The 24,405-nt window shown below is 42.7% G+C and overlaps 1 protein-coding gene across 1 annotated transcript in view; it reads left to right on the top strand.

The window, feature by feature from the left end:
* The window catches only part of DIAPH2 (diaphanous related formin 2), a 1,482,340-nt gene that overhangs the window by 133,960 nt on the left and 1,323,975 nt on the right, over window positions 1–24,405 (top strand). Inside the window, exons 2-3 of the mRNA XM_030210672.1 lie at window positions 6,317–6,349; window positions 22,516–22,689. Coding sequence (XP_030066532.1) covers window positions 6,317–6,349; window positions 22,516–22,689 — 207 coding nt within the window. The remainder of the gene's footprint in view (window positions 1–6,316; window positions 6,350–22,515; window positions 22,690–24,405) is intronic.

Below are 24,405 nucleotides of genomic sequence, written 5' to 3'. Positions count from 1 at the left end.
TGGATGCAGGTCACGAGCATGGAAGATTGGTAGGCTTTCCTCCCAAATGAGTCCAGAGTGCGAGACTCCCGCCCTCTTGAGAGCAGAGTCCACGACTGCCGGGTCATGAAGCAATTGAGGCCGCATTAACTCTGGGTCCGAGTGGATCCTGTATTGGGACTCCGCTTTCTTGGGGATGGTGGGATTAGATTATGGTCTCAACCAGTTCCGAAGCAGTGTCTCTTTGAGGACATTGTGCAACGGCACCGTGGAGGACTGTCTAGGTGGTGATGGATAGTCGAGGACCTCGAGCATCTCAGCCCTCGGCTCATCCACAGAAACCACAGGAAAGGGAATGCAAATAGACATATCCCTGACGATGGAGGCAAAGGAGAGGCTCTCAGGTGGCGAGAGCTTTCTCTCTGGTGAAGGAGTGGGGTCGGAGGGAAGGCCCACAGACTCCTCTGAGGAGAAATATCTGGGGTCCTCCTCCTCCCCCCACGAGGCCTCTTCCTCGGTGTCGGACATGAGCTCCTGCAGCTCAGTCCTCAACCGGGCCCGGCTCGATGTCGAGGCACCGAGGCCTCGGTGCTGTCGTCGAGCGGTGGACTCCCGCGCTGGCGGGGATGAAGCTCCCTCCATCGACGTCGACGGGGACTCCACCTGCGTTGAAGACGGCGTTGAAGGCCTCGGCACCGGGCTAGAGCACGCCGGCGCCTCCATCAACGGCGCCGAGGGCGCAAGCACCCCCGGCGCCGGCACAGTCTGGCGCATCAGCCCTTCCAGGATCCCCGGAAGGATGGCTCGGAGGCACTCGTCTAGGCCCGCAGTCGGGAAAGGCGAGGGAGCCGGTAGAGGTGTCGGTGCCGGAAGCTGGTCGGGTCCAGGAGACGGCACCGAAGTGCTGGCACCCTGGCGTGTCGATACCTCTACCACCGAGGGGGACCTCTCCTCTCGGCGCTGCCGCTTCCTCGGCATCCAATCATCCCTGGCGCTGGGAGCCGGATGCGCCGTGGGCGACCGATGACGGTGCTTCTTCGCCTTTTTACGGTGCCCATCATCGGCGCTTGGTGGAACAGAAGAGGAGGACGTAGATCCCCCTCGGCCTCGAGGGATCGGGTCAGACAGGGTTCGGTCCTGAGGGCCCTGGGTAGAGGGAGTGACCGGGGCCGATTGCCCACGCGGCCTCTCACCCCTGCCGTCTCCGGAGGACCGGCGGGCCGACGGGACCTGTGCTCCTGGGGTCGGTGCCATTGGTGCCGATTTCGTGGACATCGGTACCGGTACCGAAGATCCGGCCGTCGATACCGATGCCGACGAAGTCGACGTCGAGGGGCCGGCGCAAGTTCCAAAAAGACGGTCCCAAAGAACTTGCCTCGCTACCTGTGTCCATTTCCGGAGACCGAGACACAAGGTGCACGTCTTGGTATCGTGCTCCGGCCCGAGGCACTGGAGGCACCAAGCGTGAGTGTCAGTCTGCGAGATATGCCGGCCGCACCGACCACACTTTTCAAATCCACTCGGGACCTTCGAGGACATCGACGGAAAAATCGCGTCGGCGAAGTCAAAGTCGTCGATGGTGGCGGTAAAATTCACACTTCGAAAATAAATCGACCGCGCGGCCAGAAGGCCGCAACGCGACGCCCCCGCTAAAAGACGAGGGAAAACAAAGTTCTGCGCGTTTTTTTTTTTTTAGACAAAATAAAACAGAAAAAACGGAGAACAACGAAGGAGACAAAACTTTGCGGCAAAAGCGCGATCCGGTTTCCGGGGCTGACAGAGAGAGAGACGAACGCGGCTCTCTCCAGCGCGGAAAAGAAAAGACTGAGCGGGAACGGCCGCGCGCGGTGGGCGTACCCTGCGTGCGGGACCGCCCGCAAAGTTTTGTTCCGGTTGGTGGGGGCTGCCGTGGACGTCAACCCAGTCGTGAGAACTAGCAGCCTGCTTGTCCTCGGATAATAACAAGTCTCAATTTATTAGTCTTTATCATGATTGTGGAGTACAATTTGATGTAGACATAAATTCCACCATGCTAAGGGCTAGGTTTACAAAACGGCGCTATGGGTGCATTAGCGTTTTTAACGCGTGTAAATGGTGTACGCGTGTTAAATGCTAACATGTCCATAGAAATGTATAGACGCGTTAGCGTTTAATGTGCCTTAAATTTACAGGTGCGTTAAAAACGCTAATGCACCTTAGTAAACATACCCCTAAAAGTGTAAAGTGATCAATCCATTAAAATATGCCAAATGGGGGGTAGTTTTAAAAAGAAGGTGCCAAGAACATACATAAGTGACCAGAATATTGGCATATACCCACGTATGTGTACACATGCACTAGTAAATGCCGGTATTTTGACTACACCCTGTTCTATAACCTAGACCCTAAATATGATGATGCATAGTTTGAAGGTGGCGCACAGCATTACGAATATAAATTATAGAATACTGTAATTTATGAGCATCTTAAACATATATTTATTTTTGTTAGTATTTTAGAAAGGAAAGTATGAACCTACTTTTCTTTACAGAATGGACTCCCTAAATGTTAGTTCCTCTTTACAGAACTGCCCTCAGTGTGATTTATGGAGTATGACAGTTCCTGTAAAACTAAGGAGTGCTAACATTTTTAACAGGTTCTAAAAATATTCATGTGCTAATCAGTAGAGACTCCATATATTCCTATGTGCATCTCTAACGTTTAGCATGCGCTAAAAACGGTTTTGTGCCTTTGTAAAAGAGTCCCTAAAACTGAGGAGCAGTCATTTGAAGATGCATGCTGAAAAGTATAAGGGCTTTGGAAATGTTCTTGAGGTTTGTTTAAGCAGGAAAACGAAGTTTTATTTAAATACATTGAGATAAATTGTATACTTGAAAGTGAGACTGCTGAAAAAGTTGTTTTGTCAAATTAACAGTTCAAAGGTGCTTGCATTATATTAACACACTTATGTTTGTTTTACCAACCTAGCAAAATTGTTAATTATTTTCAATCCTTTTGAGATTCAGAGTCTGTATCCTTTACAATTGAACTTCACACCAGCAATAAACATTGGATAACTAGAATTTTAAGGAGAGTGTTGAAGACAAAAGTTGTATTTTAATTTTAAATATCAATGTAATGCAGAAGTAAACACTTAACGCCCGATATTCAGCCTGCGGTGGTCCGCATTTTTTAAAATGCTGGCCGCCACAAGAATATTTTATACTTGACTATTTAGTACCAGTATCTGGATACTGGGTGGCGCAGAAGGTCTGATTATAATTTGGCTATCACTACTTATCCAAGTAATATTCAGACCAGTACTCAGTTCTGTAATCTGGATAATGTTAAGACAGCCTTTTTGCTGTCCTGACTTTATCCAGGCCATTTCCCAGTTAGAGGACTGAATATCGCTGCTAACTGGGTAAATGCCAGCTCCCCCTCCAGACCATCCACACTACCCAGATAGTGCTGAGGCAGTCTGACCAGATTTCATCAGCATTATCCAGATAATGCCACTGAAAATCCGGATATGGAGCCAGAGAGCAGGACTTTTCTGGGTAAGAGCTGTTGTTGCTTGGATAAATCTTGCTGAATATAGACCCCTAAATGTTTCAGTCTTACATTCTGTCCCATTCATGCAATGTCAGAATGTAATTGAAGAGCTTATTTCCAAAACCCTCTAAGTCCAATGGGACTTAGCTGGTTTTGAAAATAAGCCCTTCAGTTATAAACAGATATTTAGGGGGTCCTTTTTACTGAGCTGCTTAACGCAGGAAAAATAGCCGGAAGGAGAGCGTGCTAAAGTATTCTGTTTTAGTTTTGCAGTTTTTGCATGTGGCATGTAGTATTTTTATTTTGGGGGGGGGGGGGGGGGGGCGGAGGGAGAATGGGCGCAGAGGTGCATATGCACCACTAGGAGCCAGTAGACCTAGTAATTAGTAGCAACCTGGACTTTTCAGTCACTAACGGTGTAACTCGACAAAGTAGACGCTAACCTGCATGTGCCAGCTACACATGTAAATGTTTAGAATGTTGCCATATATGTTTACATATATTCATGTATGCACTGGATATGTCCTTATGTGCATAACTCAGAGTGTAGTATTCAAATGAATGTTCTCATGGGTAGAGTCTGGTGGAGCATGGGTGGGGCACAAGTGTTACATCCATAACTTTAAGAAGTTAGGCACACACACCACTTCTATGACTGGCTTTAGTGCTCATGTACACATACCTACTCAGGTTTCACTAGTATTCTATAAAGGGACGTAGACACCTACTGTTGTATATGGAATATGCACCAATCAGGCATCCTCTAGGCATCTGTATATTGACATACTGTTAAAAAATGACATACAGGCAGTCCTGCTACTGAAACGTGATGGGTGATGATTGAAACACCTCTATGGTAGAACAATATAAATGTATCTGTCTGTCTATCTATCTATCGCACCTTGCCACCAAAGATAGCTTAAGTAATAAATTTATTTATTTGACACTAGTTGGTTCCTTTTGCTGCTTCTTTTGTGATGTGGAGGGGCATTTTTGATATGATGCCCAAATCTGATTTTGGATGTTTTACGAAACATGTCCAAAAATCTAGTAGCAAATGTGGCTATTTTCAAACCAGAAAAATGTTCAACTTTTTGTTTTGAAAAAAAAAAGTTGCAAGGGAAAAATGCACAAAAACAAGCCATTGTGATGTAGTGGTGGTGGTGGTGGTGGTGGGAGGGGGGCAGCATTCTTAGTAGACTGGCTTCAGAGACATCCCAGAGAGCAACGGGGCACCCTAGGGAACACTGCAGTAGGCTTCACATAAAAGGTCCCAGGTACACATGTCACTGTTACCCCCTTAAATTGTTTGGTGAGCCCTTCAAAACCCACCAAAAACCTACAGTACCCAACTATACACCAGTACAATAGCCAAAACTCACAAAAAACCTATATGTAGGTACATTTAGGTTTTTGGTGAGTTTTTGAGGGGTTACACTTTCCACCACAAGTGTACCAGTTAGAGTGGGATATGGGCCTGGGTCTCCTTGTCTATAGTGCACTGCACCGACCTCTAGGTTACTCCAGGGAGCTGCTTGCTGCTGTAATAGTACTGGCCATAACATCTGAAGCTGTCATTGATTCTAGTATTTACTGTTTCTTTCACACCTTTGGGGATGGGGGGGGGGGGGGGGGGGGGGGGAGAAGACATCAGTGACTACTGGGGGAGTAAGGGAGATCATGCCTCAATCCCTCCAGTGGTCATCTCATCACTTAGGGTACCTTTTTGTGACTTAGGCGTTTTTGAAACAGGTCTAGATTAAAACGTCTAACTTTTAGCCCTGGATGTTTTTCCTTTGTTCCATTATGGCAGAAAAACGTACAAGTTTTGGGAATGCCCAAATACCGCCCCCAGCATGCCCTTTTGTGATTTGGACACACTGCAGAAGAAAAGTCTGAAACTCGAGCTTGCCTTCTCCTGGTCTATATGTTTTTTTAGGTACTTTTAGTAGGTTGTCTCATTTGTATGCTCTGTGGGAGTCAAAACGCTATATAAAAATCCCTATCTTTTCTTCCTACTTACTGTCTACTTTCTTTCTGGGTGCCTCTATACGCTAGCCCTTAGTTTTTTTTAACCCCATTCTGGTATAGTCTGTTTAATTGTGAACGGGATTTTTCTCCCCCTCGGTAGATGAGACATATGAAGAAACGTCTCAGCTACCATTGGTTTGTGTGTTATAGTGGGCCATTACATTTATTGAACTTTAATACTTTTTTTTTCTCTCAAATATCATAGCCATGTTGCTGCAAACATTTTTGCAAGGATATATTTACATGTAGCAACAAACCTTTCCTGTTGAGGCATTTTTGTTTTAAAAGTCCTTAGATTAAAAACCCCAACAAACCAAGAGGATTCTGGCCTTTCTTTGAAAATCAGCAGGCTTGATAGGTCCTGTCAGGGAAGGACTTGTACAGGTCACATTACAAAGTCCAAAAGTATGCTGCCTTAACATTCCCATCGTCCGCATCTCTGAGATGCTGCCAAATCTCATTGCTGCTGTATCTGACATGAATAACTATTCACTGGATCTAAGGGAATGCTTGAATTATTTCAGCAACATTTTAGATGAGTGGGGATGAAATATTAATATATCACAGCAGAATAATTATAATACTAACTTAGAAAAGGGAATCTAAAAAGTGTGCAAGCTGATATTCAAATGTAATAATAATTATGTATATATATATATATATTACAGGTAAGTTGATGCAGAACTACTTTATAGCAGCTAACACTTCTTTGATAAATGTGTGTAAGGTATTTTTTTCATCTAGTGATTATTTTTTTCTTGCTTTTTAATAGAATATTCATATTAAAACATTGGCAGATGACATGGTAAGGTCTTCATGACAAAACAGCACTAGGTTTGGTTTATGATGCATGTTTTCTTAATGTGTGTGGAGATGAAATAATTATGCATGCATTTTAAAAAGTTCAAACCATTTAGGATGCATACTTTTGATATACTGGCAGCACTATATCTGTATGAGGAAATAATAATTGCATTTAAATGTTCTTTTTTTTGATGGGGGAAGTGGGAGGGAGAGTTATCAATGTGGGCTTTTGTTAACTTGGGTTATTTTACCACAGGTCTTGTTATTTTAGCACAGTCTCATTGCATAAAATGGAAACCTGTGCTAAAATAGCATGACTTGTAGTACAACAACCCGACTGAATGGTAGCCCACACTGATAAAGTTTTAAAACAATTGAAAGTTAATGAAGATTGCAAATATTTTGTTTACTCAATTAAATTCATGCCAATTTTAAGATTAACAATAACATTCATATTTCTTATTGTGCCACAAAGAAAATGATATGCAAAAATGTCTGCAAAAATAATGCAATGCATTCTCATTTTGTGCAGTTTTAAAGTACTCTATCATATAAATTTGGCAGTAGGAAAAATTGCCAAAACTGTGTGCTTTAAAAGATGCTAAACACTGAGATGTATTGCCTTTCATGCCCTGGCAGGTAAAACTTTCCAATTAGAGAGCAAGACTTGAATGCAACCAATTCACTAGATAGGTTACCTTGAATATAAGGCACCCAGTACTGCTGGGAGCATCCATTAAGCACTGGGGAAAAGTAAAATTCATTTTAGGCATGGGAAGATCAATTTTCAAAGCTCTTTATCTTGATGAATTGTCTGAAAATTGTTCTCCTTTCAGTTCCTCTAAAAGTACATGCAGTCTTGCACAGTGTATATGCATTTAAGCTGAACAGTGAGGAGTCATTCCCAGAGATGTGTGTATCACAGAGGATGCTTTTAGATCATACTTTTTAAGTCTATATATATTGTCTATATTATTTTTCCTTGAAATTGGACTCACACCAAAAACAGATGCAAGGTACATTTATTTATTTATTTATTTACAATTTGCATATTCTGCATGATCTAAAATCCTTTGCGGATGACATGGATACATTTATTTGTGAACAATTTTAGAAATTTAAGACTAGGTACAAGTCTTATGAATACAAACTGCACATGGATTTTGCACTTAGGATTTTTAAAATGTCCCCCTTCCATTATGTAGTTTCCCAACAGTGGCCAATCCAGATCACAAGCACCTGGGAGAAACCCAAATAGTATCAACATTCCACGCTACCAATTCCAGTGCAGGCAGTGGCTTCCCTATGTCTGTCTCAATATCAAACTATGTAAGTTTCTTCCAGAAACTTGCCCAAACCTTTTTTAAACCTAGATACTCTAACTGCTGTTACTACATCCTCCGGCAATGAGTTGCAGAGCTTAACTATTTGTTGAGTGAAAAAATATTACCTCCTATTTGTTTCAAAAGTATTTTCATATAACTTGGTTGAGTATTCCCTAGTCTTTCTACTTTTTGAAAGAGTAAAAAATGGATTCACTTACTCTGTCCTTTACAATTCTTCTTAATGTAACCTATAAGCGCACTGCAACCAACTGTACTCCCATATACTCCGCTGTTCCATCCCAAATGATACCCTGTATTTACTTTGTTTTCTATAACTCTTCACAATGTAACTCAGAATTGTACTGCAACCAATTGCACTTCCATCATTCACAATGTATTGTAAGCCACAATGAGCCCGCAAATAGGTGGGAAAATGTGGGATACAAATGCAAATAAATAAAAATAAATAAATTTGTTCTATTCCACTCAGGATTTTGTAGACATCAATCATATCTCCTGTTAGCCATCTCTTTTCCAAGCTGAAGAGCTCTAACCTCTTTATCCTTTCCTCAGATCAGAGGAGTTCCATTCCCTTTATCATTTTGGTCACTTTTCTTTGAACTGTTTCTAATTTTGCTATATCGTTTTTGAGATATGGTGACCAGAACTGAATGCAATACTCAAGTTGAAGTTGCACCATGGAGCAATAAAGAGGCATTATAATATTCTTGGTCTTATTTACCATCCCTTTCTTAATAATTGCTAGGCAGACAATTTCAGCGTATTGTCTACAGCGACACTTAGATATTTTTCTTGGAGGGTGTGAGACAGAATATTAGTCCTGAGCCCTTTCTCATCTGTGGTAAGACTTGTGGAGACTGTGAGAATGAGGGGAGCAGCCGACAGTGGTAAGTCCAACTAAAGTTTGGCTCAGAACTGCTTGGAGGGCTGCAAGTTGTACTTGGTGCAGGGGAGAGACTCACCGCTTGGGACACGTTGTGTTGCGCTTGTGACAGTTGGGGTGAATGGCGACTCCTGCAGAATCAGTTAAGCAGTGTTCCCACTTTGGGACCCACCATCCAGCATTGAGGTGTTGCAGTTGTGCAAGCTGGGAATCCCACGGGACAAAGAGGAAACAGCAGCAGTACATCTTTGGATTTGGCGCATCCGAATACCCAGCGGTTGTCGGGCTCTCCTGCAGGGCCAATGCACAGTTTGATGCAAGCGAGTGCAGAAATGGGTGCCATTTTGATGCACCTGTGAGGACCAGCCTCTGTCTGATCCTTTGCAAATCACAGCTGCCATTTCGCAGCCTCAAGGCCCGACAGAGCATTCAGCTGCATCAGGATCTTTGTTTTCTCTGGCGGTTATATTGCTCTTACACCAGGTCTTTTTAATTGAAGCAGAGACAGTAAGAGTTGCTGCAGGGTGCTTCAGTTTCTCACCCTGCTGATCCTCTGGCATTTAAGAAATCTCATTTAGATCTCCAGAAGTGGGCAGATGAGGCTATCTCTGCTTCTCCCTCTTTATCTGATGTGGCCTTGGTCTATTTAGAGGAGCTGTCATTGAAGGAGTCGTTAGAGGAGAGAGATGATCCGAAAGTAGTGAGGTTGTTTCCTTTTGAGCCACTCCAGAAGGCCTCCTTGAAAGATCTTAGGCTAAAGACAGCATTCTTGGTGGCTGTTGTGTCAGGACTTAGGGTTATGGAGCTGTAGAGTCTCTTGTTGGGATCCCATTCTTTGCTTTTCGGAAGCAAGGGTTTCCCTGTGCACAGTTCCTTCATTTCTTCCGAAAGTGGTATCAGCATTTCATCTCAACCGATCTGTGGCGCTTGCATTCTTTCACAAAGAGGAAGAAGAGGCTCAGTATTCTTCCTTGAAGCTTCTCGATGTGCATAGAGTTCTCATTAGATATCTGGAAGTCTCAAATGAGTTTTGCAAATTAGACAGACTGTTTGTGCTTTTTGGTAAGCAGAAACTTGGCTTCTTGGCTTCTAAGCTCACAATTGATAGCTTATGTGATTGCAGGGAAGTAGACTCCTCAGACCTTGTAGGCTCATTCTATGAGGTGTAAAGCAACATCCTGGGCAGATACTACCTTACTGGATATTTACAAAGCGGCGATGTGGTCAACACTGCATACCTTTGCCAAGCACTACAGTGTGGACATTGTGGTGCTCTTGGAAGCCAGTTTTAGAGCTTTGGTCCTCAGGGTGATAGTGGCACTAGGATCCCAGCCACTGTAAAGGGAAAATGAATTGTACTTGATATACTTCCTTTCTGTGGGTTTTGCAACTACATTTAAAGCAGTTTGCATAGTACATACAGGTACTTATTTGTACCTGGGGCAATGGAGGTTTAAGTGACTTGCCCAGGATTAAAGTTCGCTGCATTAATCACTAGGCTACTCCTCCACTCTGGGAAACTACATAATGGAAGGAGAAATGAGGTCTTACCTGATAATTTTCTTTCCATTAGTCCTTCCCACTATCCCAGAGGCCTGCCTGAGGTTTTTGAGATGTTTATTTAGTGCGAAGTAATGGGTCAAATAATAACTGTCACCTTGCACGGTGCTTTCTGCGCATCTCATGTTATCTCCAAGTTGTCCAGAGATGAGAGAGGTTCACATATTTGCTCATCTGGTTAGTGTTAGGTGTGCAAGTCATTTAAAGTTATTGGGCCCTGTTTACTAAGCCACTCTGTAGGCGTGCTGGCATTTTTAGCGTGCGCTAAAATTAGTGCATGCTAACGCTAGAGACACCCATACATTCCTAAAAATGCTAGCACACCTTAGTAAACAGGGCCCATTATGTTTATTCTGAGTTTCTTCTAACAGCTTGTTTACTAAATACTGAGGAACTAGACTGGATGCCAAGAGAGATAAGTGTGAGCTCGGTTTTCAGTTCTCTATCTCCACCTGCTGGTTGATGGACACAGCTACCCTACAGGTTCTGGAATAGTGTGAAGGACTATTGGAAAGAAAATTATCAGGCAAGACCTAATTTCTCCATACAGAAACAACTTTTGGGCTCATTTTCAAAAGAGAAGGGCGCCCATCTTTCGAAACAAATCGGGAGATGGGTGTCCTTATCCCAGGGTTGCCCAAATTGGCATAATCGAAAGCTGATTTTGGGCGCCCTCAACTGCTTTCCGTCACGGGGACGACCAAAGTTCCTGGGGGCGTGTCGGAAGCATAGCGAAGGCGGGACTGGGGCATGCTTAACACATGGGTGTCCTCGTCCAATAATGGAAAAAAGAAGGGCGTCCCTGACGAACACTTGGGCGACTTTACTTTGTCCTGTTTTTTTTACGACCAAGCCACAAAAATGTGCCCTAAATGACCAGATGACCACCAGAGTGAATTGGGGATGACCTACCCCTACTCCCCCAGTGGTCACTAACCCCCTCCCACCCTAAAGAAACTTTAAAAATATTTTTCCAGCCTCTATGCCAGCCTCAAATATCATACTCAGCTCCATGAGAGCAGTATGCAGGTCCCTGGAGCATTTTTAGTGGGTACTGCAGTGCACTTCAGGCAGGCGGACCCATTCCCATCCCCCCCACCTGTTAAACTTGTGGTGGTAAATGTGAGCCCTCCAAAACCCACCAGAAACCCACTGAACCCACATCTAGGTGCCCCCTTCACCTCTTAGGGCTATGGTAGTAGTGTACAGTTGTGGGGAGTGGGTTTTGGGGGGGGGGCTCAGCACACAAGGTAAGGGAGCTATGCACCTGGGAGCTTTTTCTGAAGTCCACTGCAGTGCCCCCTAGGGTGCCCGGTTGGTGTCCTGGCATATCAGGGGGACCAGTGCACTATGAATACTGGCTCCTCCCACAACCAAAGGGCTTAGATTTGGTCGTTTCTGAGATGGGCGTCCTCGGTTTCCATTATCGCCAAAAATTGGGGACGGCCATCTCTAAGGTCGACCTAAATGTTGAGATTTGGGCGTCCCCGACCGTATTATTGAAATGAAAGATGGCCGCCCATCTTGTTTCGATATTACCAGTTTCCCCGTCCCTTTGTGGGGACGTCCTGCAAGGATGACCTCAGGAAAACTTGGGCGCCCCGTTCAATTATGCTCCTCCACGTATTCTTGTAAACCTTTAGTGTTTAACTTTTAATTACTAAGTATCAATGTAAGCTAGAGAAGCCCTTCAGTTTTGATCATAAAAATAAAGGATTGCTTTGAAGATTTGTATTTGGAAAAGCTAACATCCACAATATGGATATAAATTACTTTATGAATCTAGGCATGCAAGACATAAAAATCTAGTATATTAATTATTCAGGCTTTATTAAAACTAATTCTGTAATTAGCATAATTTTAACTCTAGCATTTTTTATTTAAACATTTATATGCAGCATGCATTTTTGATATCTTAGTATATGTTTAAAAATGTTTAAATATAGAACTAAATATGTAGAAAGCATATTATTATGAATTTTATTACAGAGCTGTTTTGCTGCTTGCATCTGCAAAATTCGATTTTCTAAATCAATTAATACATTTAATTTACTCTGACTTTACTCAGCTCTGTGCTTATTGCAGAGCATCAGAGAAGCTCCTTGGGAATAGGGTGCCATTGTAATTCTAAAACACAAACTCTGTTCCAGAAATCTTCTCACTAGAGAAGTGAGGCAAAGAGTTCTCCACTTTAAAGCTACTAAATTAAAATATGCTGAATTTTGTTCAAAAGTAGCTGTTTTTTTTTAAATGTAAGATTTCTACCAGGATGCATATGTAGATAAGCCCAATAGAAAACAAACACTGAAATTTGTTTGTTTTTGTATGTGAGGATCTGGTTTGTGAAAACATTTTTTGCTGGCCTATTAAAAAAACAAACAAACAAACAAACACCTTAAATAATGAACTGCTTTGGTTTTGCATCTCAGCTGCTCATTGCAACTTTAACATATAGAGAGCAATTCTATAATGGGGCACCTGGTAGGAGTTCTATAGATAAATGTAGTTGCCTGCTTTCTTTTATAGAATACTAGCTAACCAGGTATATATATGCTGAACATTTAGATGTGTGCACTTTTGCCAGCTTTAGAGTTGGTGTAATTTGTTGTCACAGTTGTGCCCAGGTCCCTGGCTCGTCATCACCTCGGCCCCCAGGGTTTAGACCTGTGGAATGCTGCGAAGTGATGTTTTACCGTTTCCCATGTTCCAGAAGATATGGTGGTCCGGTCCGGTCCGGATCTTCCAGCTCTCCAGATTGTTTTGGGAGTTTTTTGGAACCAAGGAGCACCCATACCTGGTGAACTCCCTTGTGACCTGCCTTTATTAACCACCTGGTAAGGTTCCTAGTTGCCTTGCAACAGTGTTCTTCAGAGGCGTTCCTTTGGTGTGAGTTGTTGCAGTGCGTTTGTGCTTTTCGTTTTGGTGACTTTTACTCTGCTTGTTTATTGGACTATTCTTCTGCCTGCCGCCTGCCCAGACCCGGATTGTTTATTGGACTATTCTTCTGCCTGCCGCCTGCCCAGACCCGGATTGTTATTGGACTATTCTTCTGCCTACAGCCTGCCCTGACCCGGCTTGTTTCTGGATTGGAACCCAGCATGTTTCTAGTGTTACCTGTTATTTGTCAGCCTGCTGCTGTGTCCTGCAGGCCTGCCTCCCTGTCCTGTCCGGTAAGTCCTGCCGGCCACCTGAAGCCAGAAGCTCAACTTCTGGTGAAAAGCGGCCAGGTGCAGGTGAAGCCTTGCTCCGGTCCACTGTGTTCCAGTTCCGGTCTGCCTTGTCTTGTGTTGGGGTGATTCTCCTGCCACTGCCGCTCCTCGGCAGTGGCCCAAGGGCTCACAATCCTAGGTTCCTGCTGTGTATACGTGACATTTGTGGCGTTGAACTGCCGTAGGAACACTCATAACTTACAGCAGGAGTATCCATTTTAGAATTAGAAACATCTAAAATATCAAGAGGTCAAAATGGGCTCATAAACATTTATGGGACCCTTCTACTAAAGTGCACTGAAATCTGGGCTTAGCATGTGCTAACGCAGGACTTTCCCACATGCTAAGATATACTGCAGCACTTTTTTAGGGCATTTTCTATTTTTTGATTTTCCAGCTATGGACTTATGTTCTCATTAGTCCGCGGTACCTGGAGAAAGTTAACATTGCAGCTATTGTTCCCTTCCTAACTCTTCATTAACCGCTAGCCTGTTAATTCTGCCACACCTGTTCTCTACTTATGACACATCCCCTCCAGTTAATGCGCGGTTTGCGAGCGGAAAAGAAAAAATATCGCAAAGTGCTTTAATGCATTTTTCAGTAACCCATTTTCTTGTGCTAAACACACATTAAGGGTAAGGCTGTATCAGATATTCGTATTCGATTTGATTTGGCCACAAATACAGTATTCGTATTCGGCCGAATAATGATTTAAATTTGAATATTAACAATACAGGACTGTGGTAAATCCTACTGAAATAAACACTTGATCTCTGATTTCATGTTGCTTCTTTTATTATTTGTTATGTTAAAGCTCAATGCTTATTATTTGTTTTCGGTATTCGTATTCGTTACAGCTATAGTTAAGCACTTAACACAGTATGTAGTAGAAGGGCCCCTATGTACTGAAACATAAAAGTTTATGCCAGGCATTGTTGAAACAAGAACTGACCAAAGTATATACCAAATTTCGCAAAGTCTAATATGTGTTAAAAAAAACAAACAAAAAACCTATACACATACAAGCAGAATGAATATGGCGTAATACTCTGTTCGGAGTGTGGTGGATTTCTGGAATAGTAGAGCTGGCAATAACCATAATGGACAGAAGGATAGATATACTGGTAAGAGCAGTGGTGGAGGGAAGGAAGGGTATAATATACAGGGGGTCTGGATATTAGTTTTGGTATGGTAATAGAGAACCACTGGTAAGATGACAAGGCCAATTTGGTGAGAGTGTCGGTATGGCTGCATTGAGCTCCTAGGAAGAGATGTCAGGGTCAACTACTATTGAACCATTGAAGAACCTTGCAATACATTGTAATATGGGAGAAGGATAAATAGCAGGTTGTCTAGTGTGGGACTTGTCTCCATTTTCCATTTGAAGGCAAGTAGGATGTAATAGGTGTAAGTTCTGTAGCTGACAGCAGGGACATATCCTTAACCAGAGTAGTGTAGGCAGAGGTAACCGGGCAAGCTGGATAGATCAAATGGCCTTGACATGCCAGAATGTACTATATTACTCTGTTAATATGATTTTTTATTATTTTTCTTAAACTGTGAATGATATATTGTCTCATCAGGGCCAAGAGGATTCATGTAGATGGACTCATGGAATCCTGTAATCCCAACTTTTGAAAAGGCCTTTTTTACAAAAATGAATTTTGGTTCATGTTAATCATAATCTAATGATGAAGTGATATTATTTCCTCGTCCATGAACTGTTTAATGCATGGTAAAAAGTATGCATCATTCATAAATAATAGCAGTGATCGTAATTGTTCATCTTTCTTAAGGTTGCTAATTATACCTTTTCCACAAAACCGGCATACCTGTTTTTATCTTCTCTTGTTTGGGCATATTAAGCCACTTGTTTTAAACAAGATCATTTTTAAAAAAGTGACATCAATTTAATACTTGCCTTAATTGTATTATTTATGGTGAATATGTTTTTAATACCTGTGCCTTAATGGCTGTGTAGCTCTGCAATTAATCTGTATATTTTTCATTTTTAAGATAGCTCTAGAATTGTGTTGGAGGGCCTGATTCATGAAGATCTTTTCCTGTAGACACAACATCTGACCCCCCCCCCCCCCAAAAAAAAAAAAAAACACAAAACAAAACAAAAAACAAACATAGCTGGAGCAACTAAAACTCATCTAGATTGGCCTTAGTTGTCCATTGCAATGAAAATACACAATCAATATTGAATTCTGCTTGTTAATGACCTGACAAGGGACATATTTTAGATACCCAAATTTCCCTGCACACACATACACAAAGAGCTTATGTTCATAGATGTTTATAAATCGTAAATGCAAGAGCTTATTCCAGCTAATTAGGTTTTCTTTGAGGCGACAAAATATTGGCATTTTTTTCCCACAGGTACTATTGTTAGGCACCTTTTCCTGTGGAATAAAAATCATATGTTTGTGTAAATTATGCATCATCAGCACAGAAAAGGCATACAAGTTGTGTGGTGAATACATGACAAGCCAGGGGAGGGATGAGAGCATACTGGGGAAGCAGTGCTTTTGCAGTGTTTATCCAATAAACATCTGTTTTAATATTTACATCAGTGAGTTTTATTACACGTACAAGCACACACCTATATACACATACCTAGCCTCCTTTTGCTAAATTGGAGGAACCAAGCAAGGCTGAAATCGCTTGCCTGCCTTACACAAGCAAAGTCACAGGTCTCTCAGGGTTCACCTCTTGGCTGGGTTCTACCAAGCTGCCAGTTAACCAGGCAATAGCACAGTTGCAGTGGGGATTGTTGGTCTGACATCATATCAGGGCCAGGGCAGCCCACACAGCAGGCAGACCCTAGTTATTTCAGAAGCAGGAGCATTCAGAGCCAGAAATGCACTCTGTTTGACACGCCCCCTAGTGCTTCCGCCTCACCCACTGCATTGCGGCCAATCAGGGGAGCCAATAGACAGGGTGCAGTTTCGGTGACCCCCACCTGTCTTGTGCTCAGTGCAGTTGTATTCTCTGCACATAGCAGGTGCAGAGAAGTTCTTAGTCAATTTCCCCAGAGGATCCTTGCCCCTCTAGTAGCCATGAATCAGGCTCGCCCCTACATTTAACCTCCCACTCCCAGGTTCAAGTATCCCCCTCCTGAAGCATTGGCAAGAACATTTTATTATATATATATATATATATATATATATATATATATATATATATATATATATATATATATATATATATATATATATATACACACACACACACACACTAAAGGAAAAGGTAAAAATTGTAGCCTTAAGTAAAGATGTTTGAACTGTATGAAATGTATTACTGATGTAAGGCTACTGGTTGGTTCAATGAGGTTTTTTTCTTATTAGTGTGCTGAATTATCCTGCAGTAATAAGAGCAGTAGAGAATTACATCTGACTGTAGAATCATAGTCTTAAGAGAATGCCATTAATCTAGCAACCAGGAACCTTATATTGCAGATGTACTGAGCTTGTGTTTGGAGAGCTGTGCTTCCATTTTTCATTCAAACAAAAATCATGCATGCGCTTCTAAGAAACTGAATGAGATCATCCAGTTTTTATGAAACACATTTTCCTAAAATTTTTGTTTAGATGGTGCATAATGTCTGTATTCTACTTACTTCAGTTTGGAGAATGTGATTATCTATGCTCGCAATAACTTATGAGTGCAAAGGTACAGATTGTAATTAGACTGTACTGAAAGGAGCTGGTCTTGTAAAATCACCAGATCTTATGTGCTTCTAACAATGCCATTTGCTTGAAGTATATACTATTGGATTGAACATACATTTTTAACAATCCTTTGTTATAGTATTTGTAGATGTTTAGGGGCCCTTTTACTAAGCTGCGTAAGCGTCTATTCATGCCCAACGTTCGCCAAAATGGAGTTACCGCACGGCTACCGCATGGCTTTTGCTGTATTTTCATTTTTGGTACGTCCGATACGCGCATCTGAAAAATATTTTTTATTTTCAGATGTACGGAATGGACGCGCACCAAATGGCATTTGGCACGAGTAGGTCATTACCGCCCAGTTACTGCATGAGTCTTTACCGCTAGATCAATGGCTGGCGGTAAGGTCTCAGACCCAAAATGGCCGCACGTCCATTTTCAGTAAAAATTTTTTAATGGCCTTTTTTTCAGGCGTTCTAAAAAAAAAATGGATCGGCGTGCACCCAAATCCTGCGCCTACACTACCGCAAGCCATTTTCAGCGCACCTTTGTAAAAGGACCCCTTAATTTGTTGATGTTGCTAAGAACAAGCGGATTTTTGGTGCAACCAAAGCTCTATCTGTGTGACCAGCCTTTTCTTTTTCACATGATTCTTTCAGTGATATTGTGGGTCTAAGTGTGCTATGTAAAAAAATTATGGGTGCCCTTCACTAAGCTGTGTTAGATTCTAACACGTGCCTAACGCAGCAAGAATGGCCTTACGCAGGAGGTACCAAAGCGTTCTGCATTAGTTTTGCCATCTGCGTACGCTATTTCTTTTTTTGTATTTTTTTGGAGGGGGTGTTTTAGGGGTGGAGAATAAGTCTGGATGCACTAATAAGCTGTTGCTGACATTAATCTAACAACAGTACAGTCTCTTAAGTACATTACTACCATACTAACTGGTTAGTGCAGCCATAGTGTGGGAGCCCCTAGTGCCTCCTAAATAGGAGGTAATAAATGATCCCATGATAATGTTTTTTTTAACAGGGCTGTGCACTGATTAATGCCAAAAAAAGATATAGTAAAAAAGGTCCAATTTACACTGAAATGGGCTTAGTGCATGGGAAAGACCTGTGTAAGGACATGCAAACCTCGTTTCGTAACGCAGCTTAGTAAATGAGACCCTAAAAGCTCTAGTGCAAAGGCTGTATGATAATTGTTAGAAGTGTGTCCTATATGTTCTCAGCATTTACTGCAAAAGTGACAGCGTCTGGTAAGTACAGTGCTTTAACTGTAGTGTAGAGCCCATACTCATTCTTTTTTTCCATGTTCCCCCTAGTTTCTGCCCCTTAACACAATATGGAGTTAAATCATGAATTAGCATGTGCTAATCACTATGCCACAGCAATAATGGTTGGTGTTTTTGTGCAGAAGTAGTTAATGTGCTAATTTGCATGTTAACTACTTAGCGTACTTTAGTGAAAGGGACACATTATGTTTGTAAGAGAGTAGATCACTAGTGGGAAAAACGAAGTAAATGTTAGCAGGAGGGGCAAGCTATCAGGCTCATTTTCAAAGCAATTAGACTTACAAAGTTCCATAGGTTACTATGAGGGGCATTTTTGAAAGAAACATTTAAGTTGGGATTTGGACGTCTTTGTAAAACGTCCAGATCCGGAGATGGACGTCCATCTTTCGTTTCAAAAATACTAAGGATGTCCTTAGATTTGGATGTCTTTGACTTTCGGCGATTTTTGAAACCAAAGACATCCAAGTCAAAAACGTCCAAATGCAAGCCATTTGGATGTGGGAGGAGCCAGCATTTCTAGTTTCACTGGTCCCCCTGACATGCCAGGACAGCAATTGGGCACTCTAGGGGGTATTGCAGTGGACTTCATAAAATGCTCCAAGGTATATAGCTCCCTTACTTTGTGTGCTGATCCCCCCAACCCCCCTCCAAAAACCCAGTACCCCCAACTGTACACCACTACCATAGCCTTTACGGGTGAAGGGGGGCACCTATATGTAGGTACAGAGGGTTTCTGGTGGGTTTTGAAGGGCTCGCTGTTTCCTCCAGAGATTTAACAGGTAGGGGGGGGTATGGGCCTGGGTCCGTCTGTCTGAAGTGCACTGCACCCACTAAAACTGCTCCAGGGACCTGCATGTGCTGTCATGGACCTGATTATGACATTTAAGGCTGGCATAAAGACTGGCACTTAATATTTTGAAAGATGTTTTTTGAGGGTGGGAGGGGGTTAGTGACCACTGGGGGAATAAGGGGAGGTCATCCCCGATTCCCTCCAGTGGTCATCTGGTCATTTCAGGCACCTTTCTGTGCCTTATTCGTAAGAAAAACACGTATGGGTGAAAATGTTGAAGCGTTAGTCATGGACGTCTCTGCTTTTTTTCCATTATGTTTCAAAGATGTCCAAGTCTTAGGAACGCCCAAGTCCCGCCTTCACCACGTCTCCGATACACCCCCTTGAGATTTGGACGTCCTTGCGATGGACTTTCGCTAGAGTTGTCCAAAATCGGGTTTTGATTATACCGATTTGGATATCTCTGAGAGATGGACGTCCAAGTACCGATTTATGTCGGAAGATGGACGTCCATCTCTTTCGAAAATGAGCCTCTATGTAACTTTGTAAATCTAAGTGCTTTGAAAATACACCTCTATATATCTTTTGTTTGTTCTCCGCTCTGAATAAGAGCAGATTATAAATAATCTAAATCTATAGGGGAAGAATGCAAATAATTAGTAATCAGAGATGTCTGAGGAAATCCAAGAAACATATATGAGTCAAAAATTAAACTATCAGACATTGTTCTACAAAAGACTAATGTCTTGATAGTTCCAATGGCTTATTGAATCGTGTTATGGAATACTCTAGCATCCTAATAGGCTAAATGTACAGTGGTGGAAATAAGTATTTGATCCCTTGCTGATTTTGTAAGTTTGCCCACTGACAAAGACATGAGCAGCCCATAATTGAAGGGTAGGTTATTGGTAACAGTGAGAGATAGCACATCACAAATTAAATCCGGAAAATCACATTGTGGAAAGTATATGAATTTATTTGCATTCTGCAGAGGGAAATAAGTATTTGATCCCCCACCAACCAGTAAGAGATCTGGCCCCTACAGACCAGGTAGATGCTCCAAATCAACTCGTTACCTGCATGACAGACAGCTGTCGGCAATGGTCACCTGTATGAAAGACACCTGTCCACAGACTCAGTGAATCAGTCAGACTCTATCCTCTACAAAATGGCCAAGAGCAAGGAGCTGTCTAAGGATGTCAGGTACAAGATCATACACCTGCACAAGGCTGGAATGGGCTACAAAACCATCAGTAAGACGCTGGGCGAGAAGGAGACAACTGTTGGTGCCATAGTAAGAAAATGGAAGAAGTACAAAATGACTGTCAATCGACAAAGATCTGGGGCTCCACGCAAAATCTCACCTCGTGGGGTATCCTTGATCATGAGGAAGGTTAGAAATCAGCCTACAACTACAAGGGGGGAACTTGTCAATGATCTCAAGGCAGCTGGGACCACTGTCACCACGAAAACCATTGGTAACACATTACGACATAACGGATTGCAATCCTGCAGTGCCCGCAAGGTCCCCCTGCTCCGGAAGGCACATGTGACGGCCCGTCTGAAGTTTGCCAGTGAACACCTGGATGATGCCGAGAGTGATTGGGAGAAGGTGCTGTGGTCAGATGAGACAAAAATTGAGCTCTTTGGCATGAACTCAACTCGCCGTGTTTGGAGGAAGAGAAATGCTGCCTATGACCCAAAGAACACCGTCCCCACTGTCAAGCATGGAGGTGGAAATGTTATGTTTTGGGGGTGTTTCTCTGCTAAGGGCACAGGACTACTTCACCGCATCAATGGGAGAATGGATGGGGCCATGTACCGTACAATTCTGAGTGACAACCTCCTTCCCTCCGCCAGGGCCTTAAAAATGGGTCGTGGCTGGGTCTTCCAGCACGACAATGACCCAAAACATACAGCCAAGGCAACAAAGGAGTGGCTCAGGAAGAAGCACATTAGGGTCATGGAGTGGCCTAGCCAGTCACCAGACCTTAATCCCATTGAAAACTTATGGAGGGAGCTGAAGCTGCGAGTTGCCAAGCGACAGCCCAGAACTCTTAATGATTTAGAGATGATCTGCAAAGAGGAGTGGACCAAAATTCCTCCTGACATGTGTGCAAACCTCATCATCAACTACAGAAGACGTCTGACCGCTGTGCTTGCCAACAAGGGTTTTGCCACCAAGTATTAGGTCTTGTTTGCCAGAGGGATTAAATACTTATTTCCCTCTGCAGAATGCAAATAAATTCATATACTTTCCACAATGTGATTTTCCGGATTTAATTTGTGATGTGCTATCTCTCACTGTTACTAATAACCTACCCTTCAATTATGGGCTGCTCATGTCTTTGTCAGTGGGCAAACTTACAAAATCAGCAAGGGATCAAATACTTATTTCTACCACTGTAGCTAAACTGTAGCCTGTGGTATCACTTTTAGTGTGGCTGCAAAAAGGCTGCATTTCCCATTTTCTGTATTAATGACCATGTACTAATTTCCCAATTAATGCATGGCCATTAGCGCTGGAGCCCTTACCATCACCTATTTACTAGACGATAAGAGCTCCTGCACTAACCACACACTAATTGGTTAGCGTGAGGTGATGAAGCTGCACTAACTGATTAGCACTGGGCACACCTACTCTCTGCCCCCCAAAACATCCCCAGCACTAAAAAATATTTTTATTTTGTAGCGCATGGGTAGCATGCGCTTAACACAAAACTACTGTGGGACGCCTGATTGTGCCCCGCAGTAGTGGATTTTAATCTGCAGTAAGCAGGTGTTAATAAAATTTTTTCCTCTACTGTTACTTGAGTGCAAATTTGAATTGATTGATTTCCTAGACCAGGAGTCTATGTGAAACTCAAAAATGAATTCTGTTGCAGAATACAGAAAAGTAACACGGTCTCTTAGGGCTCCTTTTACAAAGCGGCAGTAAGCTCAATACAGGCTTACTGCTCGCTAAATAGGGCTACTGCAGCAGCCCGGTGGTACTTCCGACCCCTAGTGTGCCGTTATATCCAGCGCTACAAAAATAAATATATACCTAGCGGTAATTGGGCAGTCCTGTGAGCTGCCCAGTTACCGCCAGGTTAGCACAGGAGCCCTTACTGCCACCTCAATGGGTAGCGATAAGGGCTCCCCCTGAAATGGCCACGCGGCAAATGCTTTACTTTCCACATGGCCATTTCCTCTAGAAAAGAAAGACTACCCTTTTACCAGCTGCGGTAAAATGGGGCCATTGGCGCGCGTCAAAAACATGCACCGATGCCAGCGCACCCTTAGTTTGGGCTTGTTGCATAATGATTTGCATGTTAATCACCACTATTAACATCTAATATTGTGACTTATTTTTTACATGCAGCTTGTTAAATTTAAAATTTGATGTAATTATTCTTTTCTTCTTAACAGCGGGACAGAATAACAAATTTAAGAAAATCTGGTGTAAAAAAGGAAAAACCTTTTATCCAACATCCTATCGATTCCCAAATTGCTGTGAGTGAGTTCCCACCTCAGCCACTGTTTGATGAGCGTTCTTTTTGTCTTTCGGAAAAGGAAATCATGGATCTCTTTGAGAAAATGATGGTAAGTTGCTACATGTAACATTCTGAGTGTCATAAAGACTGTCCAGATGATATCCAGTCAGTGGTGGTGAGAGTTTTTAAAAAAGGCTCGTTGCCGCTGGCCAGATCAGACATGATATTCAGTACTGGGTTATGTCCAGGGACCAGCATTAAATATCTGTGTAAGCAGCAGTACATGGAAGTTATTTGGGCACAGCCAATATTCAGTGCAGTACCTACATAGCTAAATCGGCAAAGTTAAGACTACTGAGTCTTACTTGCCCAGATAGTGATGTGGGCACCAGCTCTGGATATTGCTGGTTCTAGGACCACTCCAGTTCTGTCCTGGACTGCTTAAGATACAGCCCACTTCACAAGCAGGCTATACTGAAGTGGGAAGAATTAATCGATGATAATATCCGTCCTCTCCCACTTAAAATTTAACCGAGCCCCGAAAACCTCAGCAGTGCTCCTTACATATACATTATACTTAATGCAAGGCTTTTCTGCACCCACTCTTGGCAGGGAAGTCTTGATATGCAGGAGCCAAGCTGGCGCTAATGAGAGTCTGAGGGGATGGTCCTTGAAACAGCCCTGGGGGCGAAACATGATCCTGTCAGACGATTTATCCCCTGTCTGAGTTATTCTCAGCTCAAGATAAGTACATGCTTTAAGATTTATATTGCCTGAGTTTCTGGAGAATGCTTATGTGAAGAATATGCTATCCATGGGGAAATTAAGAAATTAAAGTTAAAGTTTATATTAAAAAATTGGCAACTGAACCAATTGAGAACCAATGACGAGGTGGGTGCAGAAAAACTTTGCATTAAGTATAATGTATATGTAAGGAGCACCACTGAGGTTTTCAGGGCTCGGTTAAATTTTGAGTGGGAGTGGTAAGATACAGCCCAGACAGTGCTGCAGCGGTCAGAGGAGATATTCCGTGGTAGTACGTGGTTAAATGCTGCTGAATATCCTCTTCTTGCATGCTAAATGTGGTTTAATTAAGAGGAGCCTCTGCTGCCCTTTTAAACCCTTTTGAATATCGGGCCATGTACTTTTATTCAAAAGAATAAATAAAATAAAGATCTGCTGAGTTAAACTGGAAATGGTTTATTTTATTGCAGTGTTTTGTATGCCCTATTATTCTTGGCAATAAGTATTTCAGAAAGGTCACAGAGAAAAGTGAAAAAGGAAAAGGTAGAATGAAGAAAAATCAAGACAGAAGAAAACAAAAAACAAAAACGCTTTAGCCACCAACCAAACCAGGACTCTATCAAGGGCTTGACTAAAAATGTAGAGCCTGATATTCAAAGGATTTATGATTCTGACTTTGAGAGTTATGCCCAAAGTAGACCTCTTTGAAAATTTACTAAGGTTGAGTGCCTAAATTTATACTTAAAATTTTACTAAGAGATTGAGGGTCCAGAATATCAACCTCTAATTCACCACTACTCCCTCTCCTCCTCTTCAGCCTATATCTCACTCTCTCATCCAACCTACCCAGGCCTCCTTCTCCTCCTTTCCTGCTATCACCGAAGAGGAAATCGCCCATCTTCTCTCCTCCTCGAAAGCCACCACTTGTTCCTCTGACCCCATCCCCACTAACCTACTCAACACCATCACTCCTACCATCACCCCCACCATCTGTCATATCCTTAACCTCTCTCTCTCTCCACTGCATCTGTCCCGGACACCTTCAAGCATGCTGTGGTCACTCCTCAAAAAACCATCACTT

The sequence above is a fragment of the Microcaecilia unicolor genome, chromosome 7, assembly GCF_901765095.1.
Source record: "Microcaecilia unicolor chromosome 7, aMicUni1.1, whole genome shotgun sequence".
Taxonomy (NCBI): Eukaryota; Metazoa; Chordata; class Amphibia; order Gymnophiona; family Siphonopidae; genus Microcaecilia; species Microcaecilia unicolor.
This window is presented reverse-complemented; position numbering and strand designations above follow the sequence as displayed.